We start from the raw sequence: 21,637 nt of genomic DNA, 5'->3' as shown, positions 1-21,637 counted from the left end.
CCTCCTTTCTTCTGCTGGCTTTACCCCTCTCTATGCAGCCTAGCATCCTTCTGGCCACAGCCATCTCCTTGTCACATTGTTTTTTCACCTTCAGATCCTCTGACACCAACACCCCAAGGTCTCTCTCCTGAATCGAACTTACTAATCTCTCTCCTCCTATCCGGTATCTCTCTTTTGGGTTTCTGCACCCCAAATGCATCACATCACTGTACACTTCTTGGCATTACATGTTAACTGTGATGAATGTCTAATTAAACAGAAGGGGATATAATATTAATCACCAGAGTACAGTTAATCCAACAAATTGTCTTAAGGTACTCCAGACGTTTTTTAAAATTTCCTCATACATTTTATTGTATCAAATTCCACCTATACATATATTTCCCTGAGGTTTACAAAGAATTCACTCCCACTCCACATTCACTGCGTCATTCAAGGATTCACATCGAGCCAACTCGTAAAAAATTGCTTATTGAGCTTATCACTGATCTCAACAATCTTATCCGAGCAATCACTCTTTTGTTGTTACATATCATCACATACATATTTGAGTCCCAAAAATGTGTGAAGAGGGACCACATCCGCTTGATTGAAGACAAATAAATCTTTAAGAGGTCCTGCCAGTACCTCTCTGAGCTCCTTCAGTATCCTGGGATGTATTCCATCCGGCCCCATAGCTTTGTCCACCTTCAGATTCTCAAGCTGTTTATAAACTCTTCCGTAAACGGTGCAGTATCCACTCCATTCCCAGATGTTCCCTCGGCAGCCGACTGCGTTCCTTCTCCAAGATTTTCTTCTGTGAACACCGAAGAGAAGTAATTGTTTAGCACGTTCGCTTTATCTTCATCACTCTCCACATAGCCATTCTCATTATCTTTCAGTCTTGCAATTCCATTCCTATCTTTTCTCCTTACTCTAATATATCTGAAAAAGGTCTTGTCACCTCTCTTTACATCTTTAGTCATTTTTTCTTCTGCTCGCGCTTTCGCAAGCCGTATTTCCCTCTTCGCTCCTTTGAGTTTAATCTGATAATCTTTTCCTTGGTCCTCTTGTTGCATACAAAATAAATACTTCTATTGTCCCAGGTACAAACTAAATACCTGTTGTGGTGGAACTGGGGGTTTTCAAGCTTGTGAATTGTAAATGTTTTCATGAAGTGTATTTCTCTTGATTGGCCAGCAGATGGCATTTGTTTTGTGTTTTAAAGCTGTTGCAGAAAAAGTAGTTTTCTTTTCCAATTTAAGGTAATGGAAAGGCAATCTGCAGTACCATTGGCCAGATACTTTCAAAGTTGGTGCCCTGGGCTCTGATTGGCCCTAGAGTTCAAATCTAGCCAGAAAGGTACTACTGGATTTTCCCCAGTCTCCACTAGGGAAAGCAGAGGGTGAACATCTGTGCCCTGAGACCCTGTTCAAGACTTGTGAGCAGATCCTGAAACTCCCCAGGTGCTAACCAGGTAGCAACAAATGTTTAGACAGTTTTAATATTAATCCTTATTCAGTTACCTATTACTGCTTGCTGTTCTTTTTCACATGTTTTCAAGCGTTCACTGTTCTACTGTGATAATAAACCTGTTAGTTTGTTAGCTCTGTTGTCTTGGACTGACTAAGAATCCTGGTGTTTTGTGTGTTGGGTTTGTGGGTGCTTTCTAGGAACTGTGGGACTCTTAAGAGTGTGGCCTCAGTAATCTAGAAATCACTGGGGAATAACTTGGGAGTGGGAGACTCGCCCACTTGCCCTAGTCAGTGGGAGGAGGGTGCTAATATAGAGCACATCCCCAGGTGCAGGTGGGCCTGAGCATTGCTGGGGGCAGACACTCCAGGTGGCCGCAGGGTTAGTCCCAGGTGAGTACTAGGCGTTTCATGATACCTATATATAATGTGTAAACCACTTTATAACTCACAGAAAGACAGTATATCAAGTCTCATCCCCATCTCCCTAATCCAAAACCATTATGCTAAGCAGGTCCTAGACTTATTCCCGAATCTGAAAGTCTAATGTCAGTATTTGTAATCTGCTTAATCCCAGTAAAGATCCAAATTGGCTCACGTAACAGATCATATAAAAAAAGAAACATGTTATAATAATAAAAGCCTAATAGACTCAGAAAAAGAAGACAAAAAAGTGTGTCATAATTACCAGTGAATGCTATCATCAATCAGATATTTCAGAAATAAGTTTTTAGGTTTTTATGTAAAGAAACATAACAAGATATCTGTTTTATGTACTGGTAGATTATTTCAGAGTTAATTTTATTTATTTATTTGGATTTTGCTCCCTCCTTTTTGAGTAGTAGCTCAAGGTGAGGTACATTCAGGTACACTAGATATTTCCCTATCCCTGGAGAGCTCACAGTCTAATTTGCATGGCTTAGAATTTAAAAAAAAAAAATGATTCCAAAACCTTGAATCTCGAACCCTCTTAAATGAAGGGAAGTGGAGCACTTTACATTCAAGTATACAGTTTCCTTGAATGGTGAATGGAAATGTTTGTGTACCTTATATTACAGCCTGCAGCATGCGTTGATGAATTCATTCTTGCTGCACTGGTTATTAAGAAATTGCTTCTTAATTTTTGGCCTTATCCCTGTTGCCATATCTAACCAGACTTGCTTCAACTATCTACTGAGGGAAAGGATTTCCTTATATAAATTTTTTTTTATTTAAATCTCACATAAGATATAGAGGTGTATTTGCAAAACACTTAGTTGCATAGGCTTACAAAGTTCTATAGGTTACTTCTTTGAAAATGAGTCCCATAATGTTCTTCTTCATCACTGCCTTTGCTGTCTCCCAAACCAGCCCTGGGCTATTTTTGTGTTGCTAGTTGTTTGCTGAATATTTTTCCCACTTGCTAACAAGGAACAGCAGAAAAGGAAGCAGCTTCTATCAAACCTTGTGGCATCTGTCATAGCACGAAACATTCCTATCTCAAAAATCCTCAGTGCACAATCACTGGCACATGATCGAATATCACAAAGGGGCCAGTTTCTACCCTGAGAAGGTTTTCTGCTATTAACCTGTAATCTGACCTACTCTGCATCTTATGCACCCTAGATTAATGTGTTCACTCTTTCTCTGTAAGATGTAGAGCTCTCCAAGCATCTAAAACAGCCAGCCCTGAACTGAGTAACACACACCCCAAAAGAGTCCCCACCAATAATCACTCCCCACTTGGTGAGGCCCACTAACTCAATTAGCAACTTGGAAAAGAACATAAACATACATAGTAAACATAGTAGATGACGGCAGAAAAAGACCTGCACAGTCCATCCAGTCTGCCCAAGAAGATAAATTCATATGTGCTACTTTTTTATTTGTACTGTCCTCTTCAGTGCACAGACCGTATAAGTCTGGCCAGCCCTATCCCCGCCTCCCAACCACCAGCTCTGGCACAGACCCTATTAGTCTGCCCAGCACTATCCCCGCCTCCCAACTACCAGTCCCGCCTTCCACCACCAGCTCTGGCACAGACCGTATAAGTCTGCCCAGCACTATCCCTGCCTCCCACCACCGGCTCTGGCACAGACCGTATAAGTCTGCCCAGCACTAGCCCCGCCTCCAAACCACCAGCCCCAGCACAGACCGTATAAGTCTGCCCAGCACTAGCCCCGCCTCCCAACCACCAGCTCTGCCACCCATTCTAGGCTAAGCTCCTGAGGATCCCTTCCTTCTGCACAGGATTCCTTTATGTTTATCCCACGCACGTTTGAATTCCGTTACCGTTTTCATCTCCACCACCTCCCTGGGGGAGGGCATTCCAAGCATCCACCACCCTCTCCGTGAAAAAATACTTCCTGACATTCTTCTTGAGTCTGCCCCCCCTTCAATCTCATTTCATGCCCTCTCGTTCTACCGCCTTCCCATCTCCGGAAAAGGTTTGTTTGCGGATTAATACCTTTCAAATATTTGAACGTCTGTATCATATCACCCCTGTTTCTTCTTTCCTCCAGGGTATACATGTTCAGGTCCGCATGTCTCTCATACGTCTTGTAACGCAAATCCCATACCATCCTCGTAGCTTTTCTTTGCACCGCTTCAATTCTTTTTACATCCTTAGCAAGATACGGCCTCCAAAACTGAACACAATACTCCAGGTGGGGCCTCACCAACGACTTGTACAGGGGCATCAACACCTCTTTTCTTCTGCTGGTCACACCTCTCTCTATACAGCCTAGTAACCTTCTAGCTACGGCGACCGCCTTGTCACACTGTTTCATCGCCTTCAGATCCTCAGATACTGTCACCCCAAGATCCCTCTCCCCATCCGTACCTAGCAGACTCTCACCGCCTAACAATTATTCTTTTGGGCATACAGGGCTTCAGTTTATATTTTTAAGTATGTTCACCTAGAAAGCAGATTGAGCTGTTTTTCTATAGCACGATCCCAGATAACTACATAATTTAAAAATTATTCATGCAGGATGAGCCTAGATAAGAGAAGACTTTAACCTATTTCTGGTGGGTGCTGTGGGTGCCCATCATAGGTAGATTATCAGTAATTGAACTGATCAACTGACTCGAGTCCAGCAGACTGGTGGGCATGCCTTTCAAACCAAAGTAAACAAAAGTTTAGGGGATTTTTATGAATGGAATAAGGACTAAAAATTGTCCAGGTGAAGAAGAAAGTTGGGATCAGACATTATCAGTATGACCTAGCAAAGCAAGTGTTTCAGGGACACCTGCATGAATATGTCAAGAGATGCTGTTTTTCTCTCTGCAATGTCTTTTTTTCTGAGGTTTTTTTTATTTCCCTTGCAGACAGGAGATCTTCCCCATTCCTATCGCCTTGTCAGTGTGGTCAGCCATATTGGAAGCACCTCTTCTTCTGGTAGGGAGCAATGTAATCTAAAATCTGTTAGCCTCACTTCTCATCACCAGGGCCTAACCGACCACTTAGCTGGCTAGGCAACTGCCTAGGGCAGCACAATATTTTGAGGGGGGGGGCGCAGCAGTCAGAGTACGAAAGTCATCACTGCCTGTGTGAGGTCTTGAATATCCACTCCTGCTCAAGGCCTGCTGGGTTTCGCCCCCTCTAAACTTCTGCTTCAGGGGAGATGGAACCCAGCAGTCCTTGAGCATGCACAGATGCTCAAGACCCCATGCCAGCTTTGGTGTTGTACATACATTATCACCAGTGCTGCCATGGAGGGGTTAGGGAAGGAAAGCAGCTGAACCTCTCTGAGTGGGAACAGGAGATAACTAAACACCTGGGTGTGGGGGAGGGGAGGAGGAAGAGTGACACCTTGGGCGGGGGGGGGGGGGGGGGATGTTAGGAAAGTGGGAGATGCTGGATATGACAGGGGAGCCTTGAGCAACCCCTTGATGTAAGGCACAGGGGTGTAAAGGTTCACCTAGGGTGTCAGATAACCCTTGGGCCAGCCTTGGTCATCAGTACAGCAGAAAGAACTGTACACGCCACTTCCATTCGGTTTACTGGGGATCTCCATAGTCTAGGAAACAATACGATGAAAACCATGGCAGTGTGATGGCACTGGAAAATCTGAATGGACTAAACTAGAATACGTCTCAGAATTTGTTTCTCTGCTGGTACAAAATAAGTACCTGTATATAATATATGTAAACTGCTTTGATTGTAACTACAGAAAGATGGTAATCAAGTCCCATCCCCTTTCCCTATATTTTATATCCTGCCTGCTGTTTTGTGAAAGATGGCCTTGTTTTCTTTCTCTATAATTGAAATTACTGAGCCTCAAAGCTGACGTCTTGTTCTGTTACAGAGATGATGGTATCATAGTTTAGAATTCAGTGTAAAAATATGTGCTATGTCATTGGAATACATGCTGTTATTCCATCACATTCATTGTTGATTTAATCAAGAATTGATAATGAATGTGACAGTTGGGCAGACTGGATGGACCATTTAGTTACTATGTTATGGGTTTCCTTTTCTTTTTGAGAATTTAGTGATAGTTTTATTCTCCGAGGACAAGCAGGCCTATTTATTCTCACAAGTGGGTGATGCCGACCGCGTCGCCCAGTCTGGAACTTATGACAAGCATAAGATCTTTGTGGAGCACGAGACGTGCCTTCCTGCCCGCCGCAAGAACGCAGATACCCTAGTTCTTTTTCTACCGGGGTGAGGAGAGGGTGTGGTTTTTGGTTTTTTTACCGTCTCCTCGCTTCACTTGACCCAAAGAGCTTCTTTTTGTGCCTTCCATCAGTTTTTTGGGGGGGCTCCTTTATTGTGTTCCCATTTGTTGAACCCCTTTTGTTCTTTTCGTTTACTTTCTTGGTTTCTTTTTCCCCCACTTGTACGTTTCCTTATTTTTACCGTTGTCACATGGCCATTTTTAGGCCTTGACTTCAGCCGGGTTTTCCCTCTTTATTTTTCCAGTGCCTTGCCCCTTTTCAGGCACCATCGCGTCATTTGATTTAGCTGTGGAAGTTTTTCTGCCCATGTCCACGAAGGTTCCCAGAGGAAAGATCAGAGCCCAAGAGATATTAATGCCTGCTTCCATTTGCAGAAAGAAGTGGTGCTATGAAGAGTGAGATTGAAAGAAGATAATATGGAAAGGGCAAAAGGTAGAAAAGCAAAGATACTTACCTGTAGCAGGTATTCTCTGAGGACAGCAGGCCTTACATTCTCACAATCCCTCCCACCTCCCCATGGAGTTATCTCTTTTCTTATTTTACCTTTTTGCTATAGTATATAACCAATGTACCCACATTCTCGCAGCGGGCTGGAAGGCACTCACACACGCATGGTGGAGCTTGTCTCGTGCTCGACAAAGCTCTGCTTATGCTTATCATAAGTCCAGACTGGGTGACGTGGTCAGCATCACCCACTTCTGATGGGGGGTGGGGTTTAAAGCTTTGTCTTACTAGGCCTGAGCATTCTAAACATTCATACCTGCTGATAATATTACTTGACCCAAAAACTCAATTATTTTTATCTGTGTTTTAGCTTGAGTGTGTTTTTAGGTGCATTGTTTCAGTTTTTATAGTGTGTCTTATTGCCATATTGCAGAGTTGTAATACTGTTGCCCACTTTGTTAGCAAGAAATTAAATAAAAGTCTTGTCTTTTTTTCTTTTTTTTTAAGGTCACTATATCAGTGATGTGTATGATATCAAAAAACAGGGTTGGTTCACCTACAATGACCTAGAGGTATCTAGGACCCAGGAGATGTCCGTGCAGAATGATCGAGATAGAAGTGGCTACATCTTCTTTTACATGCACAAGTAAGTGCTTAATGCAGCAGAAATATATTATTCACTCAAATGCATTTTGGGGGCAACTTTCAGAGGAATTTCTGGAAGTAGAAAGCGTTCAGTCTGAAGACATCAGCTGTCTGAAAATTGCTCACCATGAGTGTGATACAAATATGCATGCTGTACTTTTTATTTACACCGTAACAGATGCTTTTTCAGAACAGGGGAGAAACTAGCACACAGGGATAGATTTTCAAAACTATGCACAAGTAGATCCTGTGGGTACTTTTTCCTTTGGTAATTTTGAAGGAGAAAGCAGATGCGTACTCTGCCCTTGAAAATTAGTGCAAAGGACACATGTTAAAAAGTTCCTGTGGACTTGACAACAATCTGGGCAGTTTAGAATTGCTCTCTGATGACATAGAGACCCGGATGGGTTCTGTTACAGTCAAATGTTCAAGAATGGCGTTCAGAGGGTAATTTCTAAAACTTTATACATGGATAAAGTGAAGTTACTCACCTGTAGCAAGTGTTCTCCGAGGACAAGCAGGCTGCTTGTTCTCACTGATGGGGTGACGTCCACGGCAGCCCCTCCAATCGGAATCTTCACTAGCAAAGTCCTTTGCTAGCCCTCGCGCGCCCGCGCGCACCGCGCATGCGCGGCCGTCTTCCCGCCCGAAACCGGCTCGAGCCGGCCAGTCTTCTTTTGTCCGCACTCGGTACGGTCGTGTTTTCGCCGTGTCGAGCCCCGGAAAGTCGACCTCGCGCGTCCAAATTCTGTTTGAGCGTGTTTTTTTCCTTCGGGAAAGCTTTGTTAGTCGGGAAGTGCTCCGGAAACCCTTCGACCGGGTTTCGTGTCAATCCTCCCCGTACTTCCAGCTTTTTGCCCCGGTAAGTTTTCTTTCGTCGTCGGGGTAGGCCTCTTTTCGGCCTCGGTCGAGATTTTTTTCTCCCTCTAAATTTTTGGTGCTTCCATTTTCGCCATTTCGGCTTTTGATTTCGCCGGCGTGATTTTTCCGCCCATGACATCGAAGCCTTCCAGCGGCTTCAAGAAGTGCACCCAGTGCGCCCGGGTTATCTCGCTCACTGATCGACACTCGTCGTGTCTTCAGTGTCTGGGGGCCGAGCACCGCCCTCAGAACTGTAGTCTGTGTTCCCTTCTTCAAAGGCGGACTCAGGTAGCGAGACTAGCCCAGTGGAACGTGTTGTTCTCGGGCTCTTCGTCGGCATCGGCACCGGGATCTTCGAGTGCATCGACGTCGTCAGCGTCCAGACCATCTTCCTCGGCCGCCCCTGCATCGAGTGCATCGAGGCATCGGGCCTCTGCATCGGCGCCGAGACATCGGATAGCTGCATCGACGTCGGTGGTACCAGGACCTCGTCTGCTGATGTCGTCGGACGGTGGTGCATCGGGTGGAGTGCAGGTGAGGGCTGTCCATTCCCCTGCTGGTGGCGGTGAGCCCTCGGGTGGGTCTCCTCCTACCCTGAGGGCTCCTGCGGTACAGCCCCCCCGAGATCGACCTTCTTCAGTCTCGGCCCCGAGGAAGCGACGGATGGATTCGACGTCCTCCTCGTCGGTGCCGGGGAGCTCCGGTGACATGCTTCGGAAGAAATCGAAGAAGCATCGACACCGGTCTCCTCCCCATGTCGGCACCGAGAGCTCTGGGTCGCCGAGGGATTCGGCACCCAGCAGGCATCGGCACCGAGAGGACCGCTCACCCTCTGTTCAGGAGGTGTCGATGCGCTCCGCTCTGGACAGCCCGGTACAGCCTCCACGCCCGGAACAGGTACTGACGTCGACGCCTGCATCGACCTCACAGCCTTTCTCTACAGCCGCTCTAAACGAGAGCCTCCGGGCCGTTCTCCCAGAGATTCTGGGAGAGCTGTTGCGCCCTACCCCTCCGGTACCGGCGGTGCTTGCGCCTCCGGTACCGTCGAGCGTGGCGCCGGCTGGCCCATCGCCCAGGTTGAGGTCCCCGACGTCGGTACCGCGTGCGGTGCCGGCAGCGGCCACCTCCCAGGAAGGCTCCCCGACTACGTCGGCGGAGGGAGCTTCGCCGATGCGGGCGAGGGAGTCTACCTCTCGACGCCCCCATCGTGGACGTGGCTCCACTGAGTCGAGCAGGGCGAGGTTGCAGACACAGGTTCGTGAACTTGTGTCTGACACCGAGGGTGAGGCCTCGTGGGAGGAAGAGGAAGATCCTCGATATTTCTCTGACGAGGAGTCTGAGGGTCTTCCTTCTGATCCCACTCCCTCTCCTGAAAGACAGCTTTCTCCTCCCGAGAGTCTGTCTTTTGCTTCCTTTGTCCGGGAGATGTCTACGGCCATCCCCTTCCCGGTGGTTGTGGAGGACGAGCCCAGGGCTGAAATGTTTGAGCTCCTGGACTATCCTTCTCCACCTAAGGAAGCGTCCACTGTTCCCTTGCACCATGTCCTGAAAAAGACATTGCTTGCGAACTGGACCAAGCCATTAAGTAATCCCCACATTCCCAAGAAGATCGAGTCCCAGTACCGGATCCATGGGGACCCAGAGCTGATGCGCACTCAGTTGCCTCACGACTCTGGAGTTGTGGATTTGGCCCTAAAGAAGGCTAAGAGTTCTAGGGAACATGCTTCGGCGCCCCCGGGCAAGGACGCTAGAACCTTAGACTCCTTTGGGAGGAAGGCCTACCATTCCTCTATGCTCGTGTCCAAGATCCAGTCTTACCAGCTCTACACGAGCATGCACATGCGGAACAATGTGCGGCAGTTGGCGGGCTTGGTTGATGCTCTTCCCCCTGAGCAAGCCAAGCCTTTTCAGGAGGTGGTCAGGCAGCTGAAGGCGTGCAGAAAATTCCTGGCCAGAGGAGTTTATGACACTTTTGATGTTGCGTCCAGGGCCGCTGCTCAAGGTGTGGTGATGCGCAGGCTCTCATGGCTGCGCGCCGCCGACCTGGAGAATAGAATCCAGCAGCGGATTGCGGACTCGCCTTGCCGTGCGGACAACATTTTTGGCGAAAAAGTCGAACAGGTGGTAGAGTCTCTCCACCAGCGGGACACCGCATTCGACAAATTCGCCCGCCGGCAGCCTTCAGCTTCTACCTCTACAGGTAGACGATTTTTCGGGGGAAGGAAGACTGTTCCCTACTCTTCTGGCAGGCGTAGGTACAATCCTCCTTCCCGACAGCCTGCGGCCCAGGCTAAGCCCCAGCGCGCTCGCTCTCGTCAGCAGCGTGCGACTCAGCAAGGCCCCGCGGCTCCCCAGCAAAAGCAAGGGGCGAGCTTTTGACTGGCTCCAGCAGAGCATAGCCGACATCCAAGTGTCCGTGCCGGGCGACCTGCCAGTCGGAGGGAGGTTGAAAGCTTTTCACCAAAGGTGGCCTCTCATAACCTCCGATCAGTGGGTTCTGCAAATAGTCCGGCAAGGATACACCCTCAATTTGGCATCAAACCCTCCAAATTGTCCACCGGGAGCTCAGTCTTACAGCTTCCAGCACAAGAGGGTACTTGCAGAGGAACTCTCCGCCCTTCTCAGCGCCAATGCGGTCGAGCCCGTGCCATCCGGGCAAGAAGGGCTGGGATTCTATTCCAGGTACTTCCTTGTGGAAAAGAAAACAGGGGGGATGCGTCCCATCCTAGACCTAAGGGCCCTGAACAAATATCTCGTAAAAGAAAAGTTCAGGATGCTTTCCCTGGGCACCCTTCTCCCCATGATTCAGCAAAACGATTGGCTATGCTCTCTGGACTTGAAGGATGCCTATACACACATCCCGATACTGCCAGCTCACAGACAGTATCTGCGATTTCAGTTGGGCACCCGCCACTTTCAGTACTGTGTGCTACCCTTTGGGCTCGCCTCTGCGCCCAGGGTGTTCACAAAGTGCCTAGCTGTGGTAGCAGCGGCACTTCGCAGGCTGGGAGTGCACGTGTTCCCATATCTCGACGATTGGCTGGTGAAGAACACATCCGAGGCAGGAGCCCTGCAGTCCATGCAGATGACTATTCGCCTTCTGGAGCTACTGGGGTTTGTGATAAATTACCCAAAGTCCCATCTTCTTCCAGTGCAGAACCTCGAATTCATAGGAGCCCTGCTGGATTCTCGGACGGCTCGCGCCTATCTCCCAGAGACGAGGGCCAACAACTTGTTGTCCCTCGTCTCCCGGGTGCGGGCGTCCCAGCAGATCACAGCTCGGCAGATGTTGAGATTGCTGGGCCACATGGCCTCCACAGTTCATGTGACTCCCATGGCCCGCCTTCACATGAGATCTGCTCAATGGACCCTAGCCTCCCAGTGGTATCAGGCCGCTAGGGGACTAGAGGACGTGATCCACCTGTCCACGAGTTTTCTCGAATCCCTGTATTGGTGGACGATTTGGACCAATTTGACTCTGGGACGTCCCTTCCAAATTCCTCAGCCACAAAAAGTGCTGACCACGGATGCGTCTCTCCTGGGATGGGGAGCTCATGTCGATGGGCTTCACACCCAAGGAAGCTGGTCCCTCCAAGAACGCGATCTACAGATCAATCTTCTGGAGTTACGAGCGATCTGGAACGCTCTGAAGGCTTTCAGAGATCGGCTGTCCCACCAAATTATCCAAATTCAGACAGACAACCAGGTTGCCATGTATTATGTAAACAAGCAGGGGGGCACCGGATCTCGCCCCCTGTGTCAGGAAGCCGTCAGCATGTGGACCTGGGCTCGCCGGAACGGCATGGTGCTCCAAGCCACATATCTGGCAGGCGTAAACAACAGTCTGGCCGACAGACTGAGCAGGATTATGCAACCTCACGAGTGGTCGCTCAATTCCAAAGTGGTGCGCCAGATCTTCCAAGCGTGGGGCACCCCCTTGGTGGATCTCTTCGCATCTCGAGTGAACCACAAAGTCCCTCAGTTCTGTTCCAGGCTTCAGGCCCACGGCAGACTGGCATCGGATGCCTTCCTCCTGGACTGGGGGGAGGGTCTGCTGTATGCTTATCCTCCCATTCCTCTGGTGGGGAAGACTTTGTTGAAACTCAAGCAAGACCGAGGCACCATGATCCTGATTGCTCCTTTTTGGCCGCGTCAGATCTGGTTCCCTCTTCTTCTGGAGTTATCCTCCGAAGAACCGTGGAGATTGGAGTGTTTTCCGACCCTCATCACGCAGGACGAAGGGGCTCTTCTGCATCCCAACCTCCAGTCTCTGGCTCTCACGGCCTGGATGTTGAGGGCGTAGATTTTGCCTCTTTGGGTCTGCCAGAGGGTGTCTCCCGCATCTTGCTTGCTTCCAGGAAAGACTCCACTAAGAGAAGTTACTTCTTTCATTGGCGGAGGTTTGCCGTCTGGTGTGACAGCAAGGCCCTAGATCCTCGCTCTTGTCCTACACAGACCCTGCTTGAATACCTTCTGCACTTGTCTGAGTCTGGTCTCAAGACCAACTCTGTAAGAGTTCATCTTAGTGCAATCAGTGCATACCATTACCATGTGGAAGGTAAGCCGATCTCAGGACAGCCTTTAGTTGTTCGCTTCATGAGAGGTTTGCTTTTGTCAAAGCCCCCTGTCAAGCCTCCTACAGTGTCATGGGATCTCAATGTCGTTCTCACCCAGCTGATGAAACCTCCGTTTGAGCCACTGAATTCCTGCCATCCGAAGTACTTGACCTGGAAGGTCATTTTCTTGGTGGCAGTTACTTCAGCTCGTAGAGTCAGTGAGCTTCAGGCCCTGGTAGCCCAGGCCCCTTACACCAAATTTCATCATAACAGAGTAGTCCTCCGCACTCACCCTAAGTTCTTGCCAAAGGTCGTGTCGGAGTTCCATCTGAACCAGTCAATTGTCTTGCCAACATTCTTTCCCCGTCCTCATTCCTGCCCTGCTGAACGTCAGCTGCACACATTGGACTGCAAGAGAGCATTGGCCTTCTACTTGGAGCGGACACAGCCCCACAGACAGTCCGCCCAATTGTTTGTTTCTTTTGATCCCAATAGGAGGGGAGTGGCTGTAGGGAAACGCACCATATCCAATTGGCTAGCAGATTGCATTTCCTTCACTTACGCCCAGGCGGGGCTGGCTCTTGAGGGTCATGTCACGGCTCATAATGTTAGAGCCATGGCTGCGTCGGTAGCCCACTTGAAGTCAGCCTCCATTGAAGAAATTTGCAAAGCTGCGACGTGGGCTTCTGTCCACACATTCACATCCCATTACTGCCTGCAGCAGGATACCCGACGCGACAGTCGGTTCGGGCAGTCAGTTCTTCAGAACCTGTTTGGGCTTTAGGATCCAACTCCACCCCCCGAGGGCCCTGTTTGTTCTGTTCCAGGCTACACTCTCAGTTAGTTGGTAAAATTTTTTTAGGTCAATCTCTGTTATGTCCTCGCCGTTGCGAGGCCCAATTGACCATGGTTGTTGTTTTGAGTGAGCCTGGGGGCTAGGGATACCCCATCAGTGAGAACAAGCAGCCTGCTTGTCCTCGGAGAAAGCGAATGCTACATACCTGTAGAAGGTATTCTCCGAGGACAGCAGGCTGATTGTTCTCACAAACCCGCCCGCCTCCCCTTTGGAGTTGTGTCTTCCCTTAAGAGTATTGTCTTGCTACATACTGGACTGGCCGGCTCGAGCCGGTTTCGGGCGGGAAGACGGCCGCGCATGCGCGGTGCGCGCGAGGGCTAGCAAAGGACTTTGCTAGTGAAGATTCCGATTGGAGGGGCTGCCGTGGACGTCACCCTATCAGTGAGAACAATCAGCCTGCTGTCCTCGGAGAATACCTTCTACAGGTATGTAGCATTCGCTTTCTCTGAGGACAGCAGGACAAATATTTTAACAGATGGGTAGCAAAAGTGGTGATAGGCAAGAAGCTGGAAACTAAAGGCTGGTAAGCCTCACCGGTTATTGGAAAAGTAATGGAAGCGATGCTGAAGGACAGGATAGTGAATTTCCTGGAAACCAATAAGTTGCAAGATCCGAAACAACATGGTTTTACCAAAGGGAAATCGTGTCAAACAGATCTCATTGAATTCTTTGACTGGGTGACTGGAGAATTGAATCAAGGACGTGCTATAGACGTAATCTACTTAGATTTCAGCAAAACTTTTGACACGGTTCCCCACAGGAGGCTCTTGAATAAACTTGACAGGCTGAAGATAGGACCTGAAGTGGTTAACTGGATTAGGAACTGGTTGACGGACAGAAACCAGAGGGTGGTGGTTAATGGCTATAGTAGTAGTAGTAGTAGTAATGGAATTCACTCGGAGGAGGGAAAGGTGAGTAGTGGAGTGCCTCAGGGATCGGTGCTGGGGCCAATTCTATTCAATATATTTGTGAGTGACATTGCCGAAGGGTTAGAAGGTAAAGTTTGCCTTTTTGCAGACGATACTAAGATTTGCAACAGAGTGGACACCAGGGAGGGAGTGGAAAACATGAAAAAGGATCTGCAGAAGCTAGAAGAATGGTCTAAGGTTTGGCAATTAAAATTCAATGCAAAGAAATGCAAAGTGATGCACTTAGGGAGTAGAATCCACAGGAGACATATGTGTTAGGCGGGGAGAGTCTGATAGGTACCGACGGGGAGAGGGATCTTGGGGTGATAGTATCTGAGGAGCTGAAGGCGACGAAACAGTGTGACAAGGCGGTGGCCGTAGCTAGAAGGTTGCTAGGCTGTATAGAGAGAGGTGTCACCAGCAGAAGAAAAGAGGTTTTAATGCCCCTGTATAAGTCGTTGGTGAGGCCCCACCTGGAGTATTGTGTTCAGTTTTGGAGGCCATACCTTGCTAAGGATGTAAAAAGAATTGAAGTGGTGCAAAGGAAAGCTACGAGAATGGTATGGGATTTGCGTTACAAGACGTATGAGGAGAGACTTGCTGACCTGAACATGTATACCCTGGAGGAAAGGAGAAACAGGGTGATATGATACAGACGTTCAAATATTTGAAAGGTATTAATCTGCAAACGAACCTTTTCCGTAGATGGGAAGGTGGTAGAACGAGAGGACATGATATGAGAGTGAAGGGGGGCAGACTCAAGAAAAATGTCAGGAAGTATTTTTTCACGGAGAGAGTGGTAGATACTTGGAATGCCCTCCCGCGGGAGGTGGTGGAGATGAAAACGGTAGCGGAATTCAAGCATGCGTGGGATAAACATAAAGGAATCCTGTTCAGAAGAAATGGATCCTCAGAAGCTTAGCGGAGATTGGGTGGCAGAGCTGGTGTTGGGAGGTGGGGCTAGTGGTTGGGAGGCAGGGCTAGTGCTGGGCAGACTTCTACGGTCTGTGCCCTGAAAATGGCAGATACAAATCAAGGTCAGGTATACACATAAAGTAGCACATATGAATTTACCTTGTTAGGCAGACTGGATGGACCATACAGGCCTTTCTCCGCCGTCATCTACTATGTTTAGAAAATCTTCCAGTTTAGGCTCAAAAAATTGAGATGGTTTACCCTCAAAAATACAAAAATATGCACAAGAATTCTTAACAGAAAGTTGCCACTCAAGGCCAAAACCTGAGGCCGAAGCACCAGAAAGGCCTTGTGCCTCATCTGCATTTCTTTTGCGAAGTTATAACTCATCTAGGTGTCTAAAGGAAAGCTTTCAGTATAGTATTGCAGTCCGGTTCATAGGCTCACCCAGTCAGCAGCCCATGAGGCCCCCAACACTCTTCAGTGGTGGCACCTCACTACTCTCTCTCTCTTCTCCACTTGTGGCCTGGCATCTGCCCATCTCTCTCTGGAACCCCCTCTCCTGGTCTACCTCAGAGCTACTGCCGGTGGCTATTCCTATAGGCATAGTGTGCCGGACCAGCAGGCATCTCTCTATCATGTCCTGCCCTCAATGATGTCACTTCTTGTTTCTTTGGCAGGGACGTGGTAGTGAGAAGCCTGCAGGGCTGGCGCAGGTTGACTATAGGAATTGTGACAGTCAACGGCTCTTGAGGTAGAACCAGGGGAGGGGGTTCAGAGAGAAACGGGCAGACAGGTCATTAAAAAAACAAACTATATTGTATGTATGTACAGGGGGAGGGGGTGGGAAGGGCCCACCCAGGTTAACTCTGAGCCCACACCCCTGCTCCAGGACCAGGTACGGGAACTACTGCTCTACCCTGTAATTTATTTTTAAAAAGTATATTCCATATAATCCAGCGGATAACAAAGTGAACACGCACAATACAAAGACAAAAAAAATCCATAGAATTAAAAATGTACTATAACCTTCCATATACATATACAGGCCCTTTTTATATTTATATAAAAAGGGCCTGTTTTATCAAGCCGCACGGCAATGCTGACGGAACCCAAAAATTAGTTTATTTGAAACAGGTATTAATTTTTTGTCTGTTGATGAGGTGAGTACCAAACAGAAAGGCCTTTAATAGCTTGGGAGATCTAATCATCTGTACATCTTAGTTGCTTTGGTAGAGAGTTCCACAGTTTGGTGGTCAGATGAGCAATGCCTACAACCCATCAGTGAGTTGTAGGATAGTCTTTTACAATTTGGATAATGGAGGTAATTATTGCATTTCATGAAGGTGAATTTATTAGATGTTGCATGTAAGGAGGCAATAATCCATATAGAATTGGGTAAATAGCCATATATATTTTAAAGGTTATTCTAGTTTTTATAGGAAGCCAATGCAGCTTTAATAAGAGAGGAGAACCCTTCGCAAAACACTTAATAGAAGGTGAGCAGCAGTGTTTTGTGCTGCTTGTAGTTTAAGGAGAGAAATTTTAATTCCCACATATATGGCATTACAGTAATCAAATTTGGACAGTACCAAAGATTGGGTAATTATAGCATTTCAGACCTGACTATCAAAAGACAGGTGAAAAGAAAAAAAGCTATCACTCATTATACCATATCAGTCATTTCCTGTGTAGAACTATTAAGCAGAAGTGATGAAACAGTAAAAATGCTTTCTGTATCTAAGATCATTGCACAGGCGTATATTAGCAAATACTGTACATTTTAAAACCTGGGTGTTCCTTATTTTGTCTCATATTAGGTCGAATATGACCATTTCAAAAATCATTCAACGTTCAGCTCCAAAGAAAATAAACAATACTTATCAATATAAACTTTAGCCCTCTTCCCAAGTACAACAATGAGTCGATGTCATGGGCAGTTCCCAGCAATGGCCATGTTTTTCCAGTCTGGCTGCCTTAGGGGATTTGTAATAAATAATCTAAATAACAAACCATATGAGTTCAAAAATGCCTCACTTCTTCCCATCCTGCCAGTGCCATCTTGAGGTACCTTCCCACTTTCCATCCCATTTTGCTAAATCCAGGACTTTGATTTTTGAGCGATTCCTTTTCATCTTTTGGCTGTTTTATCAAACCCTACCAAAGACAGCTCTTGGCTCAGGAATACCATGTGCATGACTAATTCGGCTGGTCTTTCAAGAGAGGTCACTTGCCTAATTGTAACAGATGTTCTCTGAAAACAGAGGAATCATACCATGCACAATTCCTCTCTCCTCCCCTTCTGAAATTCAGCTTTTTTTAGCTGCAGATTTGACCTGAGACATGCTGTAGAGGTGCAAGAGCACATACTGCAGAATATGCCACAGATATTGCTCAGTGCTTCTTAGAAAGCTCTGGAAAGACCATGCAACAGTAATGTCACCCATCTATATGGCTGGTGATTTTTCTGTCTTCAGAGAACACTCCTATAGGTAAGCAGCTTTACTTTACAGTCTCACTGTGGTAACTAATCAGCAGCCAATCATTACACTTTGTCTTTCTCAACTTTCCAGAGACATTTTTGATGAGCACGTTGAGGTGGAGAAGAGCTGCCAGACATTTAGCTTGGAAATGGGGCGGCCAATCCGGCCTCCACTATGAAGAACACAGGCCGGCCGGTCTTATGCCAGAGACTTCTGAGCTTTTACTAAGCACAAGGATTAACAACTCAGGGCCAAAAAAAAAAAATACCAGCAAGCACATGAAAGAATGAAAGTATACATTTTAGAAAGAACTTTGGCCTTAACCCTGTGACAGCAGAGACCAACATTCCACAGTACAACTGAAGATGTGCTCTGAATTATGATTTTAGCCTTAATGATTTACAAGAAGAAGGAACTGTTCTCAGACTACAGATGCTAATTGCAAGAACAGCAAAAATTGTTATGGGGGCCTGGAAACATGAGTAGAGAAGGCTTCTCTTGTGCTTGTAACACACTGTGGTGAAGTATCTTTAAACACCAGAGTCCTATTTCTAGTGTGTTTTGTATTACCTATGACTGGACCTATGCCCATCCCTTCACTGCTGCATTGGCTTTCCATAGAGAGTGCCTCATTTAAATATTCAGCATCATGTTCCCCTGGAATAAAAACAGCAGTGGTTATGCACAGTTTCTGAACTGCAGACTGTTGGCGACGTATGCTAAATGCACTGCATTATCTGTTCATGTCTATCTTTTAATAGAAAACTTAACTGGATATAATTTTCCCTTTGATGAAAATACATATATAAATATATATTGATTGAATTTTGGTTTTAATTTCAACAATTGTCTTTGCACTATGTATTAGTTTTTGTTTGGTAGTGGGAAGGCATCTTCTTTTTCTTTTTGTCCTATCTTGTTTTGTTTCTCCCCCATTCTTCCTTATCTATACAAACTGTATCTTCCTGGGACTACTGGAAGAAGTAAATATGTGCCTCTGGGGATCATTTTCAAAGCACAGACTTACAAAGTTCCATAGATTGCTATGAAGTGCTTTGAAAATACACCTCCACATTTACCAGCAGCTTTTCTTTTAGTAGGTGTGGTGTACATTCTCTAATTGCTGTCTACTAAAAGAAAGCAGTAGAGTTCAAGTCACCCCCTCTTAAATGATTTCTGGTACATTTGTTCAGTGACCTTTATGGTCTGGGTCATCACATTCCAACCACATGTAAAGACTATGGAAAATCTGCATAACTTCTGAAAGAATTCACTTTTAAATGCTGCAGTAGGGATTTAAATGATTGCCCATTTCATTTCTGGTTTTAATTTAATTTATGAAACACTTTAAATCTTCTTTATCCAGAGCCACCTTTATGACTCAGACATTGAAGGTGTTTCTATGCTAATTTTCATTGGCACTTTATGCTAATATACCATTGGTAGGTATATATTTCTAATACAGAATAAAGATTGATGAGGGTGGAGAAGGAATTTAAAAAAGAGTGTCTGAACAGGTGGTCACTCTTTTCCCTCAATTTTTGCTAATATGTAAGGAATGTTTTAAATACATTTAAGAATAATGCTAGCCACGGGAAGAATACAACTTTTTAAAAAAAACCCAGGGAAAGCATGCAGGTAGTGCTTGTGTGTGTTTTGTTTTTTGGGGGGAGGGGGAGGTGGGTTGTTATCCTTTTTCATGATAGAAGTTTGCTATATTTTTGATCAGAAAATTAAACAAAATGCATGTTTGAAGCCTAACAACCACTTGTGATACCCTGGGAAAAGCAGTTTGAAAATAGATGCAAGTCACAGAGGCTATTGCAGTACTACTGTGAAGTGTGTACCTTTAGCTGAATTGTGCTTGAGCCTGCACCAGAATAGAAAGGTGGCAATTGTATACAATATCATACAAGATGTTTTATTTGGTTTGCAATTAATGGGATAATACCCTTTTTTTGCTAATCACTTGAGCTGGCATTTGAGTGCCTTGTAAACTATACTGTTACGGCACTAAGTAGTTAATTATCTACTTTGATTAATTTTTGAGTGCAACATATTCTACTGTTAGAGAAGAATCTCACAAATTGGTTGGTCTTTTTTAAGACATATGTTTTGCCATTTAAACAAGGAAATCATTATGCAAATTGATGCAAGATAATACCATAGATATTTTTCTTGTATTTTCTTATAACTTCCATCTTTGATTTCCCTCCCTATTCTCATCCCAGGCAAAATATCCAGGCAGCTCTGATATCCTCTCCAGCCAGAGGCACTACATTGGAAGCACCATTCAGGGACCACTGTGTTAGCAGTAGTCATTATACTTCCTTGGGCTAGAGTCCACCACCTTTCACAGAAAGTTTCTCTGTTTTATAATATTGTGGACCAGGGAGAATTAAAATACAAATCTAACCTATGTGGATGAGCTGTGAAACATTAAGCACCTTGATTCTATCATCCTCATGTACCATTCTTCATTCTTAAGCACCAGCAAAGAGCGCGCGTGTGTGTGTATGTAAAAATCAGATAATACCTGCTTAATCTCTTGATTGGCTGGAAGAAGCATTGTGTGTGTGTATTTTGAGAGAGAGAGAAAAAATGAATGCATCTTCCAACCACGCAAGAGCAATTAGGCATCTATTATCTGATATCAGAAGCCCACTGTAACAGCTATAATGGTGGTATAAAAAAGTTAAACTAGAGGGGTTGCACCTACTGCACACACAATATATAGGCAAAAGAGGAGATTTCACAGCCTGAATAATAAAACATAAAAGATTTTAAAAAGTATCAGTGTTAAACAAATCTCCATAGAACGCCACATAAATCAATTATAATTTATAAGTGATTTGTTTAGCGTTGATATTCAGCAGGTTCCTACCCAGCTGCTTACCGGGTCCATTATCAAGATAGTACTGAGGTGGTCTGTCTAGATTTTGAGTACCATTATCTGGTAGTGCCAAGGTGGAGCTGCCACTTACCTGGTTAGTAGCAATATTCAGTCTGTTAATCAGGTAAGTGCCAGATAAAATTAGGACAGCAAAAAAAACTGTCTTAACTTTACTTGGCTAGTTAGCCAGGTGCCAGACTGAATATTGCCAGTACCAAGAAAGTGCCAGCTGCCAAGTTATACGCATATATTTACCACTGATATCGGGATACCAGCTGCCACTGAGTATCTGGATATAAAAATACCATGGCAGCTGGCATTTAAATCAAACACTGACTGCTGCTGAATACTGAGGGGGTATGATCTTATTCATTTGGTAAAATTTTACTGGAATAAATGTTTAAATATAGAGCTAGGAAGACCTTGTTAGCAATTATTTTTTCTAATTTCCTTTCCCCAGTGATATTCCCTTTATCTGTGGTCTCTCCTGATTGTGATACTGTATTCTGTTAGGTGCTCTTAGTCTTAGAATATTTGCCTATAGTTGTGGAATCTGCTTTCGTCGAAGACTGAAGCTTTCACAAAACACTCAGCCGCAAAGAGAAAGGCAACAAAGTTAACTGTCAAACAGTAATTTAAAGAAGAACTTAACAGGTCCTCTAGTCTGATAAGAGAGCCATAAGTATCTAGTGTTCAACTTCAGCACTATGCATGCTTAGCAGGAGAAAACATAATTTTTAAACACTTATTTTCAAAGTTTAATTCCTACATACCTTAACAAGACCCCTTCCCATCTCCAAGCAGGAGACCTCAGAGCTGTAGAGAATTTGGGGGTTGGGGCTGCCAGTTGATTCAATATTATCTTTAGTACCTTGAAGTAATCTTGTGTTTAGTTTCTGTAACAAAACCAGCATGCAAGATCTTTATGGAGAGGAGTAAAGAAAAAGATGGAATGATTCAGCT

General features: G+C 45.8%; 1 protein-coding gene across 6 annotated transcripts in view; it reads left to right on the top strand.

The window, feature by feature from the left end:
- Positions 1 to 18,046, top strand: part of USP37 (ubiquitin specific peptidase 37) — a 252,593-nt gene extending 234,547 nt beyond the window's left edge. For 5 of the 6 annotated variants that reach the window (XM_030208853.1, XM_030208852.1, XM_030208855.1 and 2 more), the window contains 3 exons: positions 4,761 to 4,830; positions 7,065 to 7,203; positions 17,872 to 18,046. In XM_030208853.1, the coding sequence (XP_030064713.1) occupies positions 4,761 to 4,830; positions 7,065 to 7,203; positions 17,872 to 17,959 (297 nt within the window). In that variant the 3' untranslated portion in view covers positions 17,960 to 18,046. Of the gene's footprint in view, positions 1 to 4,760; positions 4,831 to 7,064; positions 7,208 to 17,871 lie in introns of those variants that run through there. The other variant, XM_030208854.1, reaches the window with a different exon arrangement.
- The last annotated feature ends 3,591 nt before the right edge of the window (positions 18,047 to 21,637 follow it).

This window comes from Microcaecilia unicolor, chromosome 7, assembly GCF_901765095.1.
Source record: "Microcaecilia unicolor chromosome 7, aMicUni1.1, whole genome shotgun sequence".
In the NCBI taxonomy this organism is placed as follows: domain Eukaryota; kingdom Metazoa; phylum Chordata; class Amphibia; order Gymnophiona; family Siphonopidae; genus Microcaecilia; species Microcaecilia unicolor.
This window is presented reverse-complemented; position numbering and strand designations above follow the sequence as displayed.